Source organism: Mixophyes fleayi, chromosome 3 (assembly GCF_038048845.1).
Source record: "Mixophyes fleayi isolate aMixFle1 chromosome 3, aMixFle1.hap1, whole genome shotgun sequence".
NCBI classification, from domain to species: domain Eukaryota; kingdom Metazoa; phylum Chordata; class Amphibia; order Anura; family Limnodynastidae; genus Mixophyes; species Mixophyes fleayi.
The window spans coordinates 20,106,676-20,126,229 of record NC_134404.1 but is presented as its reverse complement, the minus strand read 5'-3'; the positions used below and the strand labels follow the sequence as shown (position 1 = coordinate 20,126,229).

General features: G+C 41.6%; 1 protein-coding gene across 2 annotated transcripts in view; it reads left to right on the top strand.

The window, feature by feature from the left end:
* The window catches only part of ELP3 (elongator acetyltransferase complex subunit 3), a 98,558-nt gene extending 89,963 nt beyond the window's left edge, over positions 1–8,595 (top strand). For both annotated transcript variants that reach the window (XM_075201181.1, XM_075201183.1), the window contains exon 15: positions 8,331–8,595. In XM_075201181.1, coding sequence (XP_075057282.1) covers positions 8,331–8,407 — 77 coding nt within the window. In that variant the 3' untranslated portion in view covers positions 8,408–8,595. The remainder of the gene's footprint in view (positions 1–8,330) is intronic.
* The last annotated feature ends 10,959 nt before the right edge of the window (positions 8,596–19,554 follow it).

The following is a 19,554-nucleotide window of genomic DNA, read 5'->3' as shown; positions in this document are numbered from 1 at the left end:
GTTCCAAGGGGTTTATGGGATACTATTGAACACATATCGAGTCTGTTCCAAGGGGTTTATGGGATACAACATCACTGATTCCAATACGTCCCGCAAGAGGTCATGACCTGTTCCATGTCACATAGGAACAGTGAATACCACAGAGCTGCATTAAATGAGCTAATAATGGATCAATATAAATGAACTACATGGAAGAGATGGGTCTTCTTTGTCCAATTCAGGACCAGATTAATTGTCCTGACTATATTCTCTGTGATGACGTGGGCGATTTTAAAGGAAGGTTTAATCACTTTGATCTCTGTTACCAGCTCTTTGTAAGATACATATTTTTAGAAAAGGACAAACGTGTTCTTACGAGATAAAAAATAGACTAAACAAAGAGCTAAGGACAATACAGTGTAATTTAACATAATAATAATACTTTCTGCATTGGCCTTCGAGCCAGAGAAGATCTGCTGAAAGTTACTTAAATAAAGAGACGGTATTGTTGAAACACAAGGTATAATTATGTATTGAAGTAACGATGCTCGGGCAGCGAAACGCATCAGCACTCTATTCAGGCTCTTAAAGAAATATGATACCTAAAATGATATAGTGTGAAAATAATATGTCCTATATGTTTTCTTTTGCTGAATAACTTAAGGGTACATGCTGGTACCAGGCAACTTGTTTATCTTTTACTTGAAAATTGGCCACTGAGTGGCGCTCATTTCAATCTGCAAAACATACTCCTGAGAAATGTAAATATACAATAAACTGCTGGGCACATATTACGTTGTGCCTATATTTCTCCATCATCCATTCTGGGGGACACTGCTACAATGGGGTTGTCTGAGGGCGCTTGGAGTTGGCACTTAGATGGTTAAGAACTAAACTTGCTACTGACTCCTCCCCTCAGTTGGGCTGTGTTTGGTACCGCTTAGCAGTACTTGCTGTAATTATAATAGAAGTTTTTATTTTCATAGTTTCTTGTTATCAGTGTAGATGGGGATGAATGTTTGTAACATTTTTTTCCTCATATATTTGATAATGGAGCAGTGCTCCATTTTTATTAAAAAAAAAAAAAGAGAAGCAAAAGAAAAAAAGTCTTATTGGCTATCGCTAATAGTGTCAGCGCAAAGCGACTTTCACTATTCAGTCCTGACGGGTCCGGCTCTGACACAAGCAGAGAGTGCCGCACTCCTTCCGGAGACCAGACATTTTGAAAGATACCAAGTTCCCCGCTGAGGCAGAGGGGGGACATGGATATTTCTGAGCCTCAGCTGTGGTGGAGCGAAGTGATCACCGAGTGGAGTCTAGAAGCCTATATATGAGGCTCACGGAGGCTCTAGCGGTGGTGGGAAGCCATATCAGACAAGGGAGAGTAGTTTAAGACTCCCTCCCTGTCAGTGAGACAGTCCAGAGCGGGGAATCTTCGCGCCCTTTCCTGCATGATAGAAAGGGTTGTTTGGAGGTACACTGTGGCTGCTGCTGGCTTTTCCCCTCGGGATCCTCAGGCTTCAACCTCATTATTACGGCTAAGTACCCCATAGGGGATATATGTATTTTCATAGATATAGATAGAGATATATATATATATATATATATATATATATATATATATATATATATATATATATATATATATAAATTAGCTGATTTATATTTCTGATGGAGCTTCTTGTCTATTGTAAATAATCTTAGAAGAGTCTACAATTGGAACTGTATTTCTTTTCCCCTCTTCCCCCCCCTCCTCCAGCTTCTTAAGAGTTGGGGCTGGTTAATCTAGGAAAAATTTTGTAAATAGACATTCTTTTCTATGATGGGAAAGAGACTGAAGTAGTTTACTGGGCAACTTTTTTTTTTTTTTTCTTTTTTTAAAAAAAAGAAATTATATATTCAAGTTCAGGTGATATTGTTTTAAAAAGAGAATAATATCCCTTTGGAAGGATTGAGTGTTACAATGTCGGATAAGGGATAGAGTGCCCGTGTTAAATATTTTACCTGCTCTAAATGTTAGGCTAAATTGCCAGGGGGACAGTTGGACCAGGAGGCTCTTTGTGCGCAGTGTGAAGCGGGAGTCCAGGGCGTGCAGTCCCGGCGTGGCCCTTCCGCCATAGTGGAGGAGCCTGTGTGGGTTGCCTCTCTGGCACGGTCTGTTTCTTTATTCGCCCAAATTATCAATAAACAAGCAGAATCTAGCTCCGCTTCAGTGAGTGTAAATGCTGGTGGCTGGCACATCCTTCAGGCCTTTGTTCGCATCCGCGTGGGTGGCGAGAGCTATGGAGTCTTGGGCTGACCAATTAGCTTCTGGTTTACAAGAGTCAGAGTTGCTCCCCTTGACTCTTCACCTTAAGGAAGCTTCTGGTTGTCTCTATGAGCCAGCCCAAAATTTGGCTTCCATTTCTTCCTTGGTGTCTGCTTCTGCAGTTGCAGCTAGGAGAACGCTTTGGCTTCATTTGTGGAATGCCGACCTGGAGTCTAAAAGATTTTTAGAGGCTCTTCCATTTTCAGGGTTGGTTCTCTTCGGTCCTATATTGGATAATATGATCAGTCACACTACCGGAGGTAAAAGCTCTTTTCTGCCAGTTAATTCATCTAAACCCAGGATTTCACGTTTTGGTTCCTTTCGCCAGTCCTTTCGTGGGAATTCAGTCTCAAGGGGTCAATCCTCCAGAAGAGGTAAGCCTCTCGCTAACAGGGGACAATCTCAGAAAGGAAGAGGCTCCTATTCTAAGAGGTGTCCATCTTCTAAATCCTCAGAGAAATCTTCCGCATGAAGGGACCCCCCCTCCCCTAGCAGCTGCAGGGGTGGGGGGTTGCCTTTGATTGTTCAGGTACCAGTGGATGGCCTCCACCAAGGATGTTTGGATATTGGGAATAATATCCAGAGGTTATTTTTTGGACATTATGGGTCCTACTCCTCAAAAAATTTTCAAAACTAAACTACCTCGCGATTGGGTCGAGAGAAAGTCGATGCTTCAATCAGTCTCTTCTCTTCTTTTCGCCGGGGTCATTTGCAAAGTTCTGGAAGAACAGAAGGGAAAAGGGTTTTACTCAAACCTGTTTTTGGTGCCCAAACAAGACGGATCATTTCGACCGATCTTGAACCTGAAAAGCCTCAATACTCCTCTTCGAGTAACCAAATTTCGTAAGGAGTCAGTTCGCTCGGTGATCATTGGGTTGGAACCCTTGGAGTTTCTAGCATCTATAGACATTCGGGATGCATATCTACATGTTCCAATTTGGGAAGATTGTAAATCCCTCCTTCGTTCACCGTAGGGAATTCTCATTTTCCAATTCGGGCTCTTCCCTTCGGTCTTTCCACTGCTCCCAGAGTGTTCACGAAGATTATGGCTGTGATGGCGGCAGGTTTGCGTGCCCAGGGAGTAAATGTAATTCCATACCTGGACGATTTACTCATCAAAGCTCCCTGAGAGGTGATCCTATCTCAACATGTGGTCCTCACCCTGAATTTTTTGGAGCGGCACGGCTGGATAATCAATTACCAAAGTCTTTACTACAGCCTTCACAAAGGATGGTGTTTTTAGGACTTTTTATGGACACGACCCTTCAGAAAGTCTTGCTTCCAGAGCAAAAGATTTGCTCAACTCAAAACTCAGTCCGCCTGCTTCGGAATCATCCACGCCCTTCCTTCAATGAAGTTGGGGATGTGGGTTCTAGGATTGATGGTATCAGCATTCGAGACTCTTCCCTACGGTCAATTCCATTCACGGGCCTTTCAGTGGGATCTTTTGAAACAGTGGCCGGGGTCTCCCAAACATTTGGAGTCTCAAATGATTCACCTCTCCAGGAAGTCTCGCAATTCTCTGGGTCGGTGGCTCATTCAGGACCATCTGCGAGTAGGCAAGTCCTTTGCTCTACAGGAATGGATCGTAGTGACTACGGATGCAAGCTTGCAAGGTTGGGGAGCAGTGGTCCTCCATCTTCGGCTACAGGGACTCTGGTCCATCAGGGAGACTCTTTTGCTGATCAATATTCTGGAATTACGAGCCATGTTGCTAGGCCTTCAAGGAGCGCAATCGTTCCTTCAAGGAAAGCCGGTTCCTCTGTAGTCAGACAATGCCACGGCAGTGGCGTATGTAAATCCTCAGGAAGGAACAAAAAGTGCAACAGCAATGCAGGTTGCGGAACAGATACTGTCTTAGGCAGAGACCTGGGTTCCAGCGATATCCGCGGTCTTCATCCCAGGAGTGGACAACTGGGAGGCGGATTATCTAAGCAGACATGCAATTCTTCTGGGAGAATGGTCTCTGCATCCGCAGGTTTTTCAGCAACTGGTTCAAAGATGGGGCCTTCCAGATCTGGATTAAATGGCATCCAGATACAACTATCAGGTACCGAAGTTTTGCGCGAGAACCAGGGACCCTCTGGCGGCAGCGGTGGATGTGAGGTCAATGAAGTGGGATTTCAGGCTGGGATATCTATTTCCCCCAATCCCGATGATTCCTCGAGTACTACGAAGAGTCAAAGTAGGATGTCATCCAGTAAATCTAGTAGCGCCAAATTGGCCAAGGCAAATTTGGTTTGCGGACATAGTGCGTATGGCAGTAGGAGGAGGTTGGGCTCTTCCCCTCAGATCCGATCTCCTCATTCAAGGACCATTTCATTATCAGGACTTAACTCGGTTGGCTTTAAGGGCATGGCTATTGGGACCAGTCTCTGGAGATCAAGGGGTTTCTCATCGAGAGTAGTGGATACCCTAATGAAAGCTCGTAAGCCAGTGTCGGCTAAGATATATCATAGGGGGTGGAAAATTTACGTACAATTGTTTGAAAATAAGACGTTTGGCCTCTTTACCTGATGTTCGTACTTTTCTCCAGGGAGTGCTGCATATTCAGCCACCCTATGTCCCTCCGTTGGCTCCATGGGACTTAAATCTAGTTCTTGAGGTTCTTCGGCATCCTCCATTTCAACCTCTACAATCGTCTGACATCAGATTTATGACATGAAAGGCCATTAATTCTGCTAGAAGAGTGTCTGAATTAGGAGCCTTGTCTTGTAGGGATCCGTACTTAGTTTTTCATGAGGACAGAGCGGTCCTCAGGACCGTTCCTTCCTTTTTGCTTTAAGTAGTTTCAAGTTTCCATATAAACCAAGACATACTGGTTCCAGCCTTTTGTGAACAAATGTCCTCTTTGGGACATTTTTCTTCTACTCCTTCATCTACTGGTCTGGATGTAGTTAAAGCTTTAAAGATTTATGTGGAAAGGACTTCCACTTGTCGAAGAACTGATTCTCTCTTCGTGCTTTACGATTCTTCTAAAAGAGGATGGCCAGCTACCAAATAAACTATTGCTCGCTGGATTAAATCTGTGATTAGACATACCTATATAATTATGAATCGTCCTGTGTCTAGAGTTCTCACGGCACATTCTACACGTGCGGTGGGGGCATCCTGGGCTGCTCAGCATGGTGCTTCTGCGGATCAACTGTGTGGGGCAGATTCCTGGTCCTCAGTTCATACTTGTACTCGTTTTTGCAAGTTTAACAATTTTGTGTCTTCGGACGCCAATTTTGGCAGAAATGTTTTGCAAGCCAGTGGACCAGGTCATTCCCACCCTTAGGGGGCTACTTTAGAAGGTCCCCATTGTAGCAGTTTCCCCCAGAATGGATGATGGAGAAAAGAGGATTTTTGTACTTACGTTAAATCTTCCTCTGAGTCCATCTGGGGGACACGTTCCCTCCCTTTAGCTGTTGGTTTGTTTAGTTATATTGTTGTGCCCATTTTCTTGGGACTTATTACTGAAGTAGGTGGGTCTGCTGAGGGGTCAGCAGCAAGTTTAGTTCTGAACTATTTAAGTGCCAACTCCAACTCCAGTACAAAAATCCTCTTTTTTACTACCATAAATAAACCCTGTTTGAGAAAATATTTTCCCTAAAAGGCAAATTATCGTTGTAACTATTGCTTTTAATTAAATGGCTACTAGTAACATCTATACAGTTTTCTTATATTGACCAAATATACACTCGGAACCGATGGTTTATTAGCATGGATGCAGCCGCAAAACCAACTTACTGATGTCTCACCCTCTCTCCATCCATCTCCTCTGTGCAAACTGCCCACTCTCCACCCATCTCCTCTGTGCAAACTTGTTATCCTCAGTCAGCCCAACTCTTCTCTTCTGTGCAAACTTTTCACCCCTCCCCCCCTTCACCAATCTCTTCTCTGTGCAAACTTTCCACTCTCCACCCATCTCCTCTTTGCAAACGTGTCGCCCTCACTCCACCCATCTCCTCTCCTCTGTGCAAAGTTCTAACCCTCATTTCACCCATATCTCAGGAACGTGCACACTTGTCCCAGGAGCTGTTGTACAGACCTCTGTTCTCCTGACAGATGCAGGTCTCTAGAAAGAGCTTAGACTCTTATGGGTAAATTTATCAAGCTGTGGGTTTGAAAAAGTGGAAATGTTGCCTATAGTAACCAATCAGATTCTAGTTATCATTTATTTAGTACATTCTACAAAATAACAGCTAGAATCTGATTGGTTGCTATAGACAACATCTTCACTTTTTCAAACCAGAAACTTGATAAATTTATCCAACTTTTTCCAAATTCTCTTAAAGACACATTAGAAGCATGAAGTGATACTTTCCACAGTAAATGTAATTTGATGTTTCTTGATAGTTTCCCCTTAAATACTAGAGTGAAATCTCTACTATGTACTAAACAGCAATAACTGCACCTCTACAGCAGCAGGATGTAAGCTGAATGTCTTGTCTGTGCTGGTTGCACTGTAATAAGTAATTTCACACTTGTTGGTTGAAAAATTGTAATACACAGAACGGAGGCTTGTGATGAAGCCATAAATGGAGATACGAGGCCCCCACGTCATTAGATGTGTTTAGTACAGGTCTCATTAGTGTCGTGTAGGGTTCTCTGCAGGAGCGACATACATTCCTGAGCGCAGGCTGAGCACAGTGTGCCCCAGGTACCACCCCACAATGTGCCTGATATTATACAGCTGTATGACCCACTTACTCCAACGCTAGATTTACAAACTGCTTTTTCCTGATTTATTGTTGGTGTTCTATAGAAACCGACTGCTTATGGTAAATATCCGTACAGCCGGTCTATTTCATGTATTAATGTCGTTTTATCTTTACTGAGGCATGTAATTACATTCCTCTACTGTTGTAAATTCATTTACTGCTGACCGTTAGTTACACCTTCCATACAATATATCCCAACATTTTTTCCCCTGGCTGGTTTAACCCATTCATATATTATGAGATTTGTAAAATAATATCTGACCGTGCCAAACCGCAGATTGATGGCAGTAAATGTCACAAAGGAGTTGGGGGGGGGGGGTATTGAGACGCCTGTACCCCGTGGCTACCGATAACCACCCACAGAGCCTGGAACTGGACAGACCACTATCTGTACACACAGTTTACAGCGGAACTCTGGTTGTACAAAGAGAAGCCCCTGAGTGAGATCACCAATGGGCTCCTCCTACAAGACAGCCCGGTCCTATCCTGGTAAAATAAAATAAACATTCCACCTCTCCAGTCTTATGGAGGCGCTAGTGTCAGATGTGCACAAGTCTCCATGTGTACGTACGCACTTGTTTGTGGGCGTGTGTGGTGCAGCTTCCTAATTTCCGGTACACAAACAGACGGATGTACAACTCGGCACCAGGCTCTCTGTGTCTGCTTCGTTAGAGAAGGAACTTGTGCAGAAGAGTGAGAGTCGACATGGGGGACATATTTGATTATGTATAAACCTTTCCGTTTAGTGAATTGAAAGAGTTTGTTTGATTTTATTTTGCAAATTAACAAATATATAATTTTGGAAGCTGGACTATTGTTAGCTGTGAGTTTTAGTGCATTACATGTCCCCCGAAAACCGCAATGTACTTAGATAAACATATCTGTTTCCATATCGGGGACAGCAACATTGTAGACGTGTGAATGTCAAATGTTTCAATTCAAGATAGGAAATATTGATATCATTATTATTATTAATAGTAACATAGTAACATAGTTGATGAGGTTGAAAAAAGACACCAGTCCATCAAGTTCAACCTATTTTGGATCTCCTGCGATCCTGCACTTATATTTGAAATTAATCCAGAGTAGGCAACCGCCCATAGGAATTATATCTCTTCAAAGTAAATGAACCTGAAAGAGATAAAGGGATGATATATAGATATTGTAGTAAATAATCCTGATTTATTTATCGTTATGTATCCGCAGTCACATTTATTAATGGATGATAATCAGGAAACGGAAGAATATGATTTATATTTATCTTCTACAAATGCTGCTTCATCTTTTAGCCCCACAAACGTTTCCAGAGTTGCTGATCTGTCATTATGTCCCCCCAGGTGTCGGCACCAGAAACTATTACAGAAAAATTGGTTACGAGTTGGAGGGGCCGTACATGGTGAAGAGATTGGACTGAGCCGAGGGGAGAAGGGCCACAAATAAGTACTGACCCCCTCCAGACACCCATCTCCGCAAATCATCCTAAATGAGTTTGCCCAGCTTATTTTGATCAACCTCTTTCATGTATTTTAAGTTGTTTTCATTTTTATGAAGATAGCAATCATGTATTCTATTTATATGCAAATAAACGCAGAAAACCATCAAGACTGAAGATCCCATTTGTTGTGTCCTGGCCTATTGTTACGTGTTTATATCTTGTTTTACCTGACGTGTGATTACAGACTGAGGCTGAGCAGTAAGTATAACTGTGCAGCGTGGGGACGGGGTAACCCAGCTGCATGCAGAAATAACCGTGTCATCCAGGTAACGGTGTTAGTCCAGCAGTTTCGTAATCCCTGTGGTCCAGCGGTCTGACCTATTGTAGAGATTGGACACTCTGAGAAAATACAGTTGTATAAGTCTTGTGCTGTCCAGGACAGGACAGTATGAGGGTATTATACATTATAACCACTACTGAGCTTTCATTTGTATTTCTAACGTGAGGATATGTTTGTGGAACTTTTAACTAGTTTAGGGATTTTAGGAAATACTATTGTGCAAGGTTGCACTGAACAGCAGATTCAAGCTTCCGGCTCTTTCATGTCCAGATCACTTAGGTATAGGGTAGATTGCCGAGTGTATATACACTTCAGGTAACTTGTTGTCCTCATGTAATTCGCAAGAATAACTTTGCAGCAAGTTGGATGTAAGCGTCATTCTATATAGAGGTCCTCGCAATTTTCCTGCAGCAGGAACCTTAACCTATCCGTTACTCACATCCTGTCACGTGAGTGGACGGGTCACTACCTCCCTTGAATTCCAATGATCTGATTGGTTACTGGTTGGTTCTAGCTGCTCACTGCAAAACTGTGGGCCTTCGAGAGATGAAGATTGATAAAAAAAAAAAAGTAATCTGACCCTATCAAATACCTCAAAATGACTTTCATCACCAAATTTAAAAGGAAGTAAAAATGTAACATCAAGAAATTATAGTTATTTGATGGTAATCCTTGTGTGGCATTTAGCCAATCTCAGTATCTTGTAATTTTGACTAAATCGTTTTTTAAAACAACAAACAAAACGCCTCCATCTTGCCTACACATGGGCGTGGTGCAGGGATTAGACAATCTGAAACACTCTATGCTGCTATTAACGTTCTGATTGGCTACAGGTTATTCTAGTCTCGCCCCTTTGTTATCCTGTATGTCTGCATGCAGCCACTCTTAAAGAATGAATTCAATAAGTGCTTTGACCCCTAATGTAATAAACCTACAATTGCTTTAGACATTTTTTCAATAAAAATTTGAGGTGTTTCTATCAAAAAGCGATGACGTAAATATCGCTCTTCACCTATCTCCAATCTTGTGAATTAGGCTTCGTGTGTATTGGGCCGTAGAAGCTGAAGGAAAGGCAATTTTCTTTGTAATAAACGTTGTTCGTTTTCACATCAAAACAATAAAAAAAAATGATACGGTGAAAATTCTTAGAAGAATCGAGCCTGCTTGCTACACAGCGGTCAAAGGTGAGTGCGATGACTGAAACCACAGAGGTGGGTGTTAAGTGCACAGTCGTATTTACTGGTTTTGACAGACAATTTCCAAAACATAAAGCAACATGAAGTTAGGTCTCCGCGTGTTAACCTTCGTATCCATTACTCCGTCTCTCTCATTGTCCTTATTGTGTAAATCCCTGGAGATATTTCTCCTATCCCCCCTCTCATAGAAGCGTAGCGCTCCCTATACAGAGCACATTCGTCTCTCCGTAAAAACCCCTGAAAAAGCCTCTTGAGTTGCTCGTCGCCGCGAACGATGGATACATTGTTACATTAAACAGAAAATCTTAGTCTAGCATTGGATTCAAGTAAACAGAACTTAACGACTAAAAACACATATACACTTGAAGGCGATCAGAGCTGGTTACGTTTCATTTAAAAAAAAAAATGTACTTTCTTGTCCAATTTTATTATTCACAAATAAACTGGACTAAAGATGTTTTATTTCTATTTGCCAGCAAAACATTTACCATCGATTTTAAATATAGAGCTTTGTATATTAGAGATATTTCTCCTGTTTGTACAACAAAGTAGAACGCGTTACAAATATTTTACCCCACAGCTAACATACAAAAATCCAGGTTATGGACTTTTATGCTCCACCAACGTATTATTATGACAGAAGGGGATTTAGTAATATTCATATTTAAACTCAAAACCCCTTTAAAGTTTCCGGTTAGGGGTTATTTTCTATAATTTGGAGCAATTTATATTAAAACACAATATATATAAAACGCAAACAAACCAACAACTATGTTTCCTCATATAGCCCCAGACTTTCCCCTCATTATTTAGCAGAGCTTCCTGTAGTAACCGTAGGAAGAGAGATGCCTGTGTACATCTCAAGGTCACTGAAATAGAATAATATTTTTTTTCCAGTTTCTGTATTAGTATTTTGAAGCTTTCTGTATAATGGTTTCCGGCTCAACACACCAAAAGAAGGAGCGAGGGGTTTGGAAACCACAATCCCTAAATAAAAAGTATAGATCTGCCCCTGAGATGAGGAGATTGGTTCAGGAGATATTTAATAAATGGGTCTGAAGTGTGTGTGGGGGGGGGGGGGACGACTTGCTTTGGCACATCGTAGAGTATGTAAGGCACGTGTCTGTTCAGTACTTACCAACCTCTCACACATCAGTACGGGTATAGAAACAAGACTTATGGATGCTTTATGCCTGACAACCAGTCACCACTAGCCTTTTATTTATTCATAGTTCTCCTCACAGGGGATCGTGCAGGGAGTGGAGACCAGGACCAGGTAGGTTTTTGGCAAGGTAGGGATCTGTATTGTGGGTAAAGTCTGTGATATGGGGTGGAAAGGGGTCTATAATGTGGATAATGGAGAGATCAGTCATGGGGATGAGGAACCTGATGCGGAGCAGGTGGGTCTGCGATGGAGATGAGGAATCCGATGCGGAGCGGGCGGGTCTGCGATGGAGATGAGGAATCCCATGTGGAGCGGCCGGGTCTGCGATGGAAATTGAGGAATCTGATGCGGAGCGGCCGGGTCTGCGATGGAGATGAGGAATCCCGTGCGGAGCGGCCGGGTCTGCGATGGAAATTGAGGAATCTGATGTGGAGCGGCCGGGTCTTGGAGGGATATAGGGTTAAAAAGAACATCTAAAATGTATGAAACTAAAGTCTCTGGGATTCAGGTTGCTGCAGCCATTCACTTACATTTATATATACATATAGAGTCTGAGTCCTTAAGGAGAGCATAGCAACAAAAAAAAATGAGTAACTTTGCACCTGGGCAAAACCATGTTGCATTGGAGGGGGAGGTAAATATAAAATGTGGGGACAGATTTATAGTTGGGGTAGGACATGTCCTAGATCAACTTTAAATTTCAGTGTAAAAATAAAGCTATCAATTATTTGTGTGCTACATGAATAAGCAGCCAGTATTTAACTTACGTGCAAAATAAACTCATTTGCACCCCTTACATTTTAACATGGTTTCTGAAGCATCCTTTTTTTTTTTTTTTTTTTTTGCTTTCCTCTCCTTAATGACTCGGGCCCATATAGTTTTCAAAATTCCAGTTAATTGGGTAAAGTGTTTTTCTTTTCATGTCCTGTTTGGTTGCAAACAAATATATATTTTTATAAACATTTTTTCATTATGTTCTCTTATTCTTGGAAAATGGGGTAAAAAAAAAAAAAAATCCTATTTCCCTTCAGTGATTGTACATGTCTCAATCACCAGTTGAGGAACATTGAAGTGTTTATGAGACATTAGCAGAGCGGATAAGGCAGCACAGTGTACAAACCCTCCTATTGGCTTAATGATGAATTATGCTTGGAGCATACATTAGTCCAATGCACAGAACGGAGCAGAGCGGCTGCTTACTCAAACGAGGCAAGAGGGGGGAATTACCTTCATTACCACAATACTCCTGTGCCCTATTTACAGTGATGAACTTAAAGTGGGAGATTAAAGCAGCCAAGGACTGCACAGGAAAAACATTACTTCAGTACGAAGGCAGAAAGATCACTGAATGGTTTTATACAGCACAATAATGTCTCGCATCTTATCTGACTTTACACATCCTTATGGGCATTATATGTATGTCGGCTTTTTAGGAGATAAGCTGATGGCACCTTCTGGACAGAGAGATATAAACAGAAAAACATACTTTAATCAATGTACTCTTAAACTTTGTCCTTAAAGGTAACTGGATCACGATATCCATATCCGATTACTGCATATATAATACATGTTGTGACAGGATGGGACCTCCTCTGCCACCCTGTCGTCTTGCTGGGGACCCGCCTGGGCTTGCCTTGCCACCGTCCGCTTTCTTTATCTCACTTGTGCCCCACTAAATGCAGTAAAAGGGGCTCTGCTGCCACCACTAGGCGCCTTCACCGACACCTGAACCGCTTCCTTCTGGGTAACTCGCTGCTAGCGTACAAGGTTGCTGTGAATGGTTCCCCCTGACCTATCACACTGGCCAAAGCTGCAGGGTAGAGGGCAGAGCGTTGTTATTAAGTCACTGGGTCCCGGGGGGGCACATGCTCCCTGGGCCAGACCAAAAAAGATTATTTGGGCGGTCCATAGTTCCCCCATTGGCTACAGATCCTTTGATCCGTGCCCCCCCTCACTCCCACTACATGTGCGCCTTTACTGCTGTCACATGGGACGCGCACCATGTGACAGGTGTCGTCCCACGTGTGAAGAGACTATACTGTGCGTCCAGATGGAGCCAGATAAGCGGGGGGGTGGGTAGTATTATTAAATATGCATGTGTCAGTATATTAAATTAAGGTGTGAGTGTGTTGGCCAGTAAATGAATGTAGTGGGTGTGTGTGTTGGTCCAGTATATGAATGTAGTGTGTGTGAGGTGGGTCTTAATATAATGTGGGAGGTAGGCTATTCATTTAATTGTGGAGTGCAGGTGGGGGCTAATTAGCGGGTGCTTTTTTATTTGTGGGGTGATGGTGGGGTGTCGAAGTCAGCAAATTGGATAAAGTCATTTCAAGTAAAGTTGAGCAAACTTGGTCGTCTTTGTCTGAAAAGATGCGTACGGTACGCTACGACGTACAAGGGCGCGCTACGGCGTGAAAGGGCGTACGCATCCACTACACGTGGCAGCAACAGTAATTGGTCTTTTACCATACATTCGCACAAACACGCATACTTATAAAATAATATACATTAATGGTAGTTGCAACACATAGTCAGTTATGTCGAAATATAGTAGTATTTATATGTTATATCAGAGTTACATGCATATTAGTGAAATACACGGAACAGGTTGAAGGAATCATATCTTGAGTGGTATCATAATGAACCTTGTTACATATCCTACTGTTTGGTTCACTCTGCGAGGGAATCGTAGAGTGCATACACAAGTTATGAATGATAGGGAATTATGAACTACTTAAGACTAAGGAATTTTGGCGGGAAGAGCAGAGCATACCCCCTGGAGAGGTGACCCCCTCCTTTGGATTCCTTAGGATGAACTAGCCAATGATTGACAACCCCTTGGACCTTCCTAAGACCTGGACCAATAGATGCAAGCTATACCATCTTCATTGTGTTACTATATTTTTGTGTGTATATAAGCAGCAGCTTCACATCTAGTGTTTAGACATCTTGTCCCCAGACTTCAGGATTGAATGACTGCACACTGGATCCAGAGCGCCTGCGATAAGTAACAGCTGTATTTATTATCACTTCGCTTGAGCATATTATTCTATTATTTGCGAATAAATCTTTGTGCGTTGGAAACACAAATCGAGGTTCGACAATCGTTATTGGTTAGTGACAATACGCACATAACAGGGGCAATTTAATTTAATAGTGGGGCCTATGATTTTATGAATGGATGAGTGGACCTTTAATTTAATGCTGGGGTGATTTGGGAGCTATTGATTGTGGGACTGTTTGGGGAAAATGAGGTCTATTAAATGTGATTATGAATTATTTAATGCCTGGGATTGTAGGAAATGGTTATATTTATTAAACGTAAATGCTATTTAATTTATTGCTGGGGCTGGTTGGAAGGAGGGAAGTAGGTATATTTAATAAATGTGTATGCTATTTAATGTTGGGGCTAGTTGGAGGGATATATATATTTATCAAATGTGAATACTATTATTTTAATATTAATGCTAGAGGGAGACCTAAATATAAAACATGGGTGCTATTTTGATTTAACACCGGGGCTGGTTGGAGTTTTCTAAATTTTATGTACCCATTTTTTTCCAAATAGGGCCTCCAACATTCCAGGATCCAGAGAAGCAGCAACTGATCTAAAGAAACCAGCTGACACAAGTGATGAAAGTGACCAGAACAAGTAGGAGAGATCAGGACAGTCTACCAACTGTTCTGAATCTGGTGGGGCAATCCTGAATTTGGGTGACTGTCTCGCTTAGTCAGGATTTGATCTGACTGCAAGGACAGTTGGGAGGTGTGTCCCACTTCACAATGTACTGCTCGTGAAGGCAGAACTGCGTGCACCTAACAGCAGTGCACACAGTATCGCCTGTGTATGTATCTAAAATGATAACATGTTACATCACAAGGGCCCCCCTGTCTAAGTACTCCAGGCTCCCAGAGCCTTAATCCAGCTCTGGGCCAGGGTGTCGGATTGATACCTAGTGCTCTCCTCCTCCTCCCAGTAGCAGCCATCATATTATTTGTTTTAGGTTATCCCTATAACAAATAATAACCCTATTAGTATATAGTGTGAATAAAAAAAGAACAAGCCTTTTTGCTGGCAAAAACATCAGGTTTTCAAAGCAAAAGGGCTTTTTGCATTTTGATAAATCTGCCTCTTTGTTCAGTACTGTAATAGAGCATTATTATATAATCTAGTGCTCTATGATTTATACCCCTTTATAATCAGACATGTATATGTGTAAAAAAAACAAAAAAAAGGACTTTAGGGAGACTGAACATATAAAATAACAAAATGCAATATAAAGTGAGGTTTGTTTTTTGTTGCATTATTTGTTTTCATTATTTAAGATTTATTATTTATAATAATAAATCATCGTTGGGTTAAGCAACACTAAAATAGCCTCTTTTTATATTGATAAATATATATTGTACCGAAAACCACCCTTTAAGGACGGGTCGCTACGTATGGACCAATGCTATGTGCTTGCCCCCCGGGCTAAAGTCTGCCAGCAAGCCCCTGCTGGTTCTCAACCTCAGAACAGCCAGATAACGGATTGGAGTGGGCTAATCTGTAGGTGACAGGAATTACAGCATGTAAGTAGGCATCAAAAGTAGGATCTTAAAGGAGTGATATTTATTAACTCAAGTCCTTATAAGGACAATTACGCACTAGTTACTGGAATTAGTGATCTCCAGAAGTAGCAGATGGAATAATACCTAACATGGTCAAACAGGGCTCTTTTTATACAATTTCTGACCCATATGTTGGCAAGGGGTTTCATAGCCCCTTGATCCTAGCTGGCACTACAAAAGTCAAAGATATTACATCCGATGTTTACTCTCAGGATGTAATATTCTCTAGATTTAGAGAGAACACAAGTTCAATTTAACAAAATTTACATCAATCTGTGATTTCCCAAATCACTTGCTGTTGCATGATTCAGACGGGTTCTAAGACACAGAATGAAAAACTACACAGGATAAAGAGGTAACAATCTACTGCTGTGCATTCAGACTAAAAAGATACGTTGATCACTCACAGCTGAAAATACGTAATTTGCATGGCAGATCCTTTCTTCCTTTCTTACAAAAACAAGCTTCCTCCAACATAGCATACTACCTCATAAATCAATACATGAACAATATGAAAATAAATACATGTACACTCCAAGTACAGTGACCTATCCCTTGCTGAGGTTTAACCCATTCGACACAGCAACATCGGGTATTAACCCATTGCTGCAGTAGTCACTTTGACCATGTGGGAGGTGGGGAGACCTGGTTACACATGTATGTAGAAGATATCCTTATCTTTGTCACTCTCTGACATCAATAGTCCTAATATTCTCTTACACTATTGTGGCTTTGTTAGGACATTCCTCATCCATATCCGGGAGTGAGAAACCGAAGTATGCATTTCACACTAGTACATACACTGTATTCCAGCAATACTTGCTGCTTCTCTGCTTCATTCTTCTCTGTATGCATTTTATTGTCTTCAACCAGTGTTTATCATGCCTATAGAATTTTGTTACAAATATAATTTCCCTCATTTAAAAATGGCTAATTAAACAAAATACGTTAAGTATACTAAAACTAAATTTATTAAAATGTTATTTAAAAAAAAAAAATACAAAAATGTGTTGACAAAAACTATTACTTCTATTATAAGTCAGTACACAGCCACCTACTTTGAAATATAAGGATAGTAAACGGTAACGAAAAGTTAAATAACTTCCGTGTCTTGGTGACTTTTAATATCCTTATAGTGCGTTCATTGTCCCCCACAACATATTTTATGTGATTGTATAACTAGTGTGTACACAACTCTGTGTCTCTAATTATAGCAAATCTCTGGAAACACACAGCTCAATGTCATACTTGCCTACTTTGGCGAAGTTATTTCCGGGAGAGGGGTGTGACTGGAGGGCGGGAGGGGGCAGGTTGCAGATTCACCGCGAATCGCGTCATTTTTGGAAGCCACGAGCGTTATGCGGGAGATTTGCCAGCTCTCATGGGAGTCCGTGAGACCGACCCAAATTTCAGGAGTCTCCCGGACATTCCGGGAGAGTGGGCAAGTATGCTCAATGTTCTGCATTTGAGGGAGTTTAGCACAGGTTGTTCTCTGTAATCACAGTTTAACAATTTTAGGGTGTTCTTGAGGTCCGGCTTATTGTAAAGAAGACGGGAGGAGAGAGCTGTTAGAAATCATAGGACCTCGCAACATAACTCCTTCAGCCACTTTCAGGCATTGAGGGATATTTCCAATACTGGAGGATTGTTAAGGTATTATTAATGTCTATTTACACTCACCTGTGAAATAAACAGCCAGGCTGAAGACATCAGCGTCTGTGATAGCCAGATCACATGATCACAGGGGGAATTATTCTTCCACCCCTGCGATCGCATTCTGGTGCCTGGCTGTCACCGTGACAGCCAGGCTGAAGACATCAGCACAGAGTAGCTGAGACTAGCGGACTGCAAGGCAGCGGGCCTCCAGGTAAGTTTGTGTTGCGCTGTTGTACCGGGCCCCCTGGTGAGCCCAGGCCCGGTACAACAGTACCCCCCTGATGGCGGCCCTGGATGCGGAGCACAGAGTGCCGGACAGAAGTGGTCGACGATTACACTATAGACCTTCATAGTGTGTGTTATACAGTATTACCAGATAATGCTCTGAGTACAGTATAACCATCCGTAGTGCTCCTGCTATCCCCATTATTAACCCCAAAAAAATCTACTGTAAGAAAATAAAATGTGACAAATTGTGTGAGTACTTTTTATAACCATAAATAAATTAAATGTTTGTTGACTTTTCATTGTGTTTACTTTTTACATTTCATTTTGAATACAGCTAATTCATGCAGAAAATATCTATAACCGTGAAGTTTCCTTGCCCTTCACATCCCTAGTGCAGCCCCAACCTACGAATGGCTCCTTCCAGCCGGATTACAGGACACATGTACATATATCTTGTAGCACATGCCCTTGTGTTTCTAACTCCCATTGGCCTATAGATTGTAAGCTTTCGAGCAGGGTTCTCTTACCTTTCTGTCTGTATGTATTACCCAGTATTGTCTTATTAATGTTAGTTCCCAATTGTAAAGCGCTACGGAATTTGCGCTATATAAATAAATGTTGATGATGATGACATGTATCCTCCACGTACTTCTATACACAAGCTGCGCTAACAGGTGCTTACGTTGTGTCTGCTTCCACTTTATATTTTAGTGGAAATATTTAATTTCATTCCAAAAACACAATTTGTATATCTGTCTACGTTGCAGACACCGTAATGCTAAACGTAATGAAATATTTCCAAGCTGGAATTATCCTGTCTATATAAATGTATATTTATTACGCTCATTATCCTCTCCTGAGAGAATATTAGGCACGGATCCATATGTAATATGCAGGTTAACAGGCACTGACATCATTAGACGGACAGTAAGAAATGTGTCTGCTCATCGATCCTTCATCATATAAGAGAGAACCATCAGACTCACGGTCTGGCCCGGCTGGGGGGCATATGCACCCCAGACTAATCGCATAATGGGCTACCTGCATTTTTTTCCTTTAAAATGTTCCCAATAGGCTCCGGAGCCGATCCTCACCCCTCGGACTAAAATTTGCCAACCAGTCCCTGATCAGGCTGCAAGAATAGAATATTGTATCAAGATTTCCCTGAGAATGATGAAAATATCTCCAGGTATAGGTATGCCCTATATACGGATTATATGCATCTCATTGACACCTTGGGGATCTAGACCTGAAATAACGCTGGGGCAGATGTAATATTCCTGACACCTCATGCCTTCTCTTGGGTACTAAGAAAAGTTTGTGATCTACAATTCCATATAAAGACAAAATATCCCCTTCACGATCGGAGGTATTTCATACATTCGTGTCCAGATGACATTGCAGTTCACTCTCTGTCATTTAAATTGAATCACTATGTATTTTCATATCTACATTGTGTAGCACTTTGAACTCTGTACAGTGATTGGATTTCAGGAACCTGAGCAATGACAACAGCGTTCCTGATTAGAGACAAACTATTCAATTAATTTGCCGCTATCTATCTAAGCAACTATTCAACTTTTTGATAGTTTTTAAAGTTTGAATGTTTGACACTTTCAAACTTTAAAAACTTTAAAAAAGTTTTCTATAAATGTGAATGTTTTTTTGTTTGGCTCTAAACCCGCTCATCTTACCTCATTAGCATACACCTCAACTTGTTAATTGCCATAAAATCTGGTAAAACGCACAATAGCTTGGCCTGGGGAAGAAGTTGATAATGATGACTGGACTGGATTTGGTCTAGACAAATCTGTGCGCTCTATTTTAGCTTGTACGTATCTGAAGTAAAGTGCAGCGCAAAATACAGAAATAAAAACACGTGTTCACACACATTTCAAGATGTAAGGAAAAGGTGCATCGTGGGGCTTGC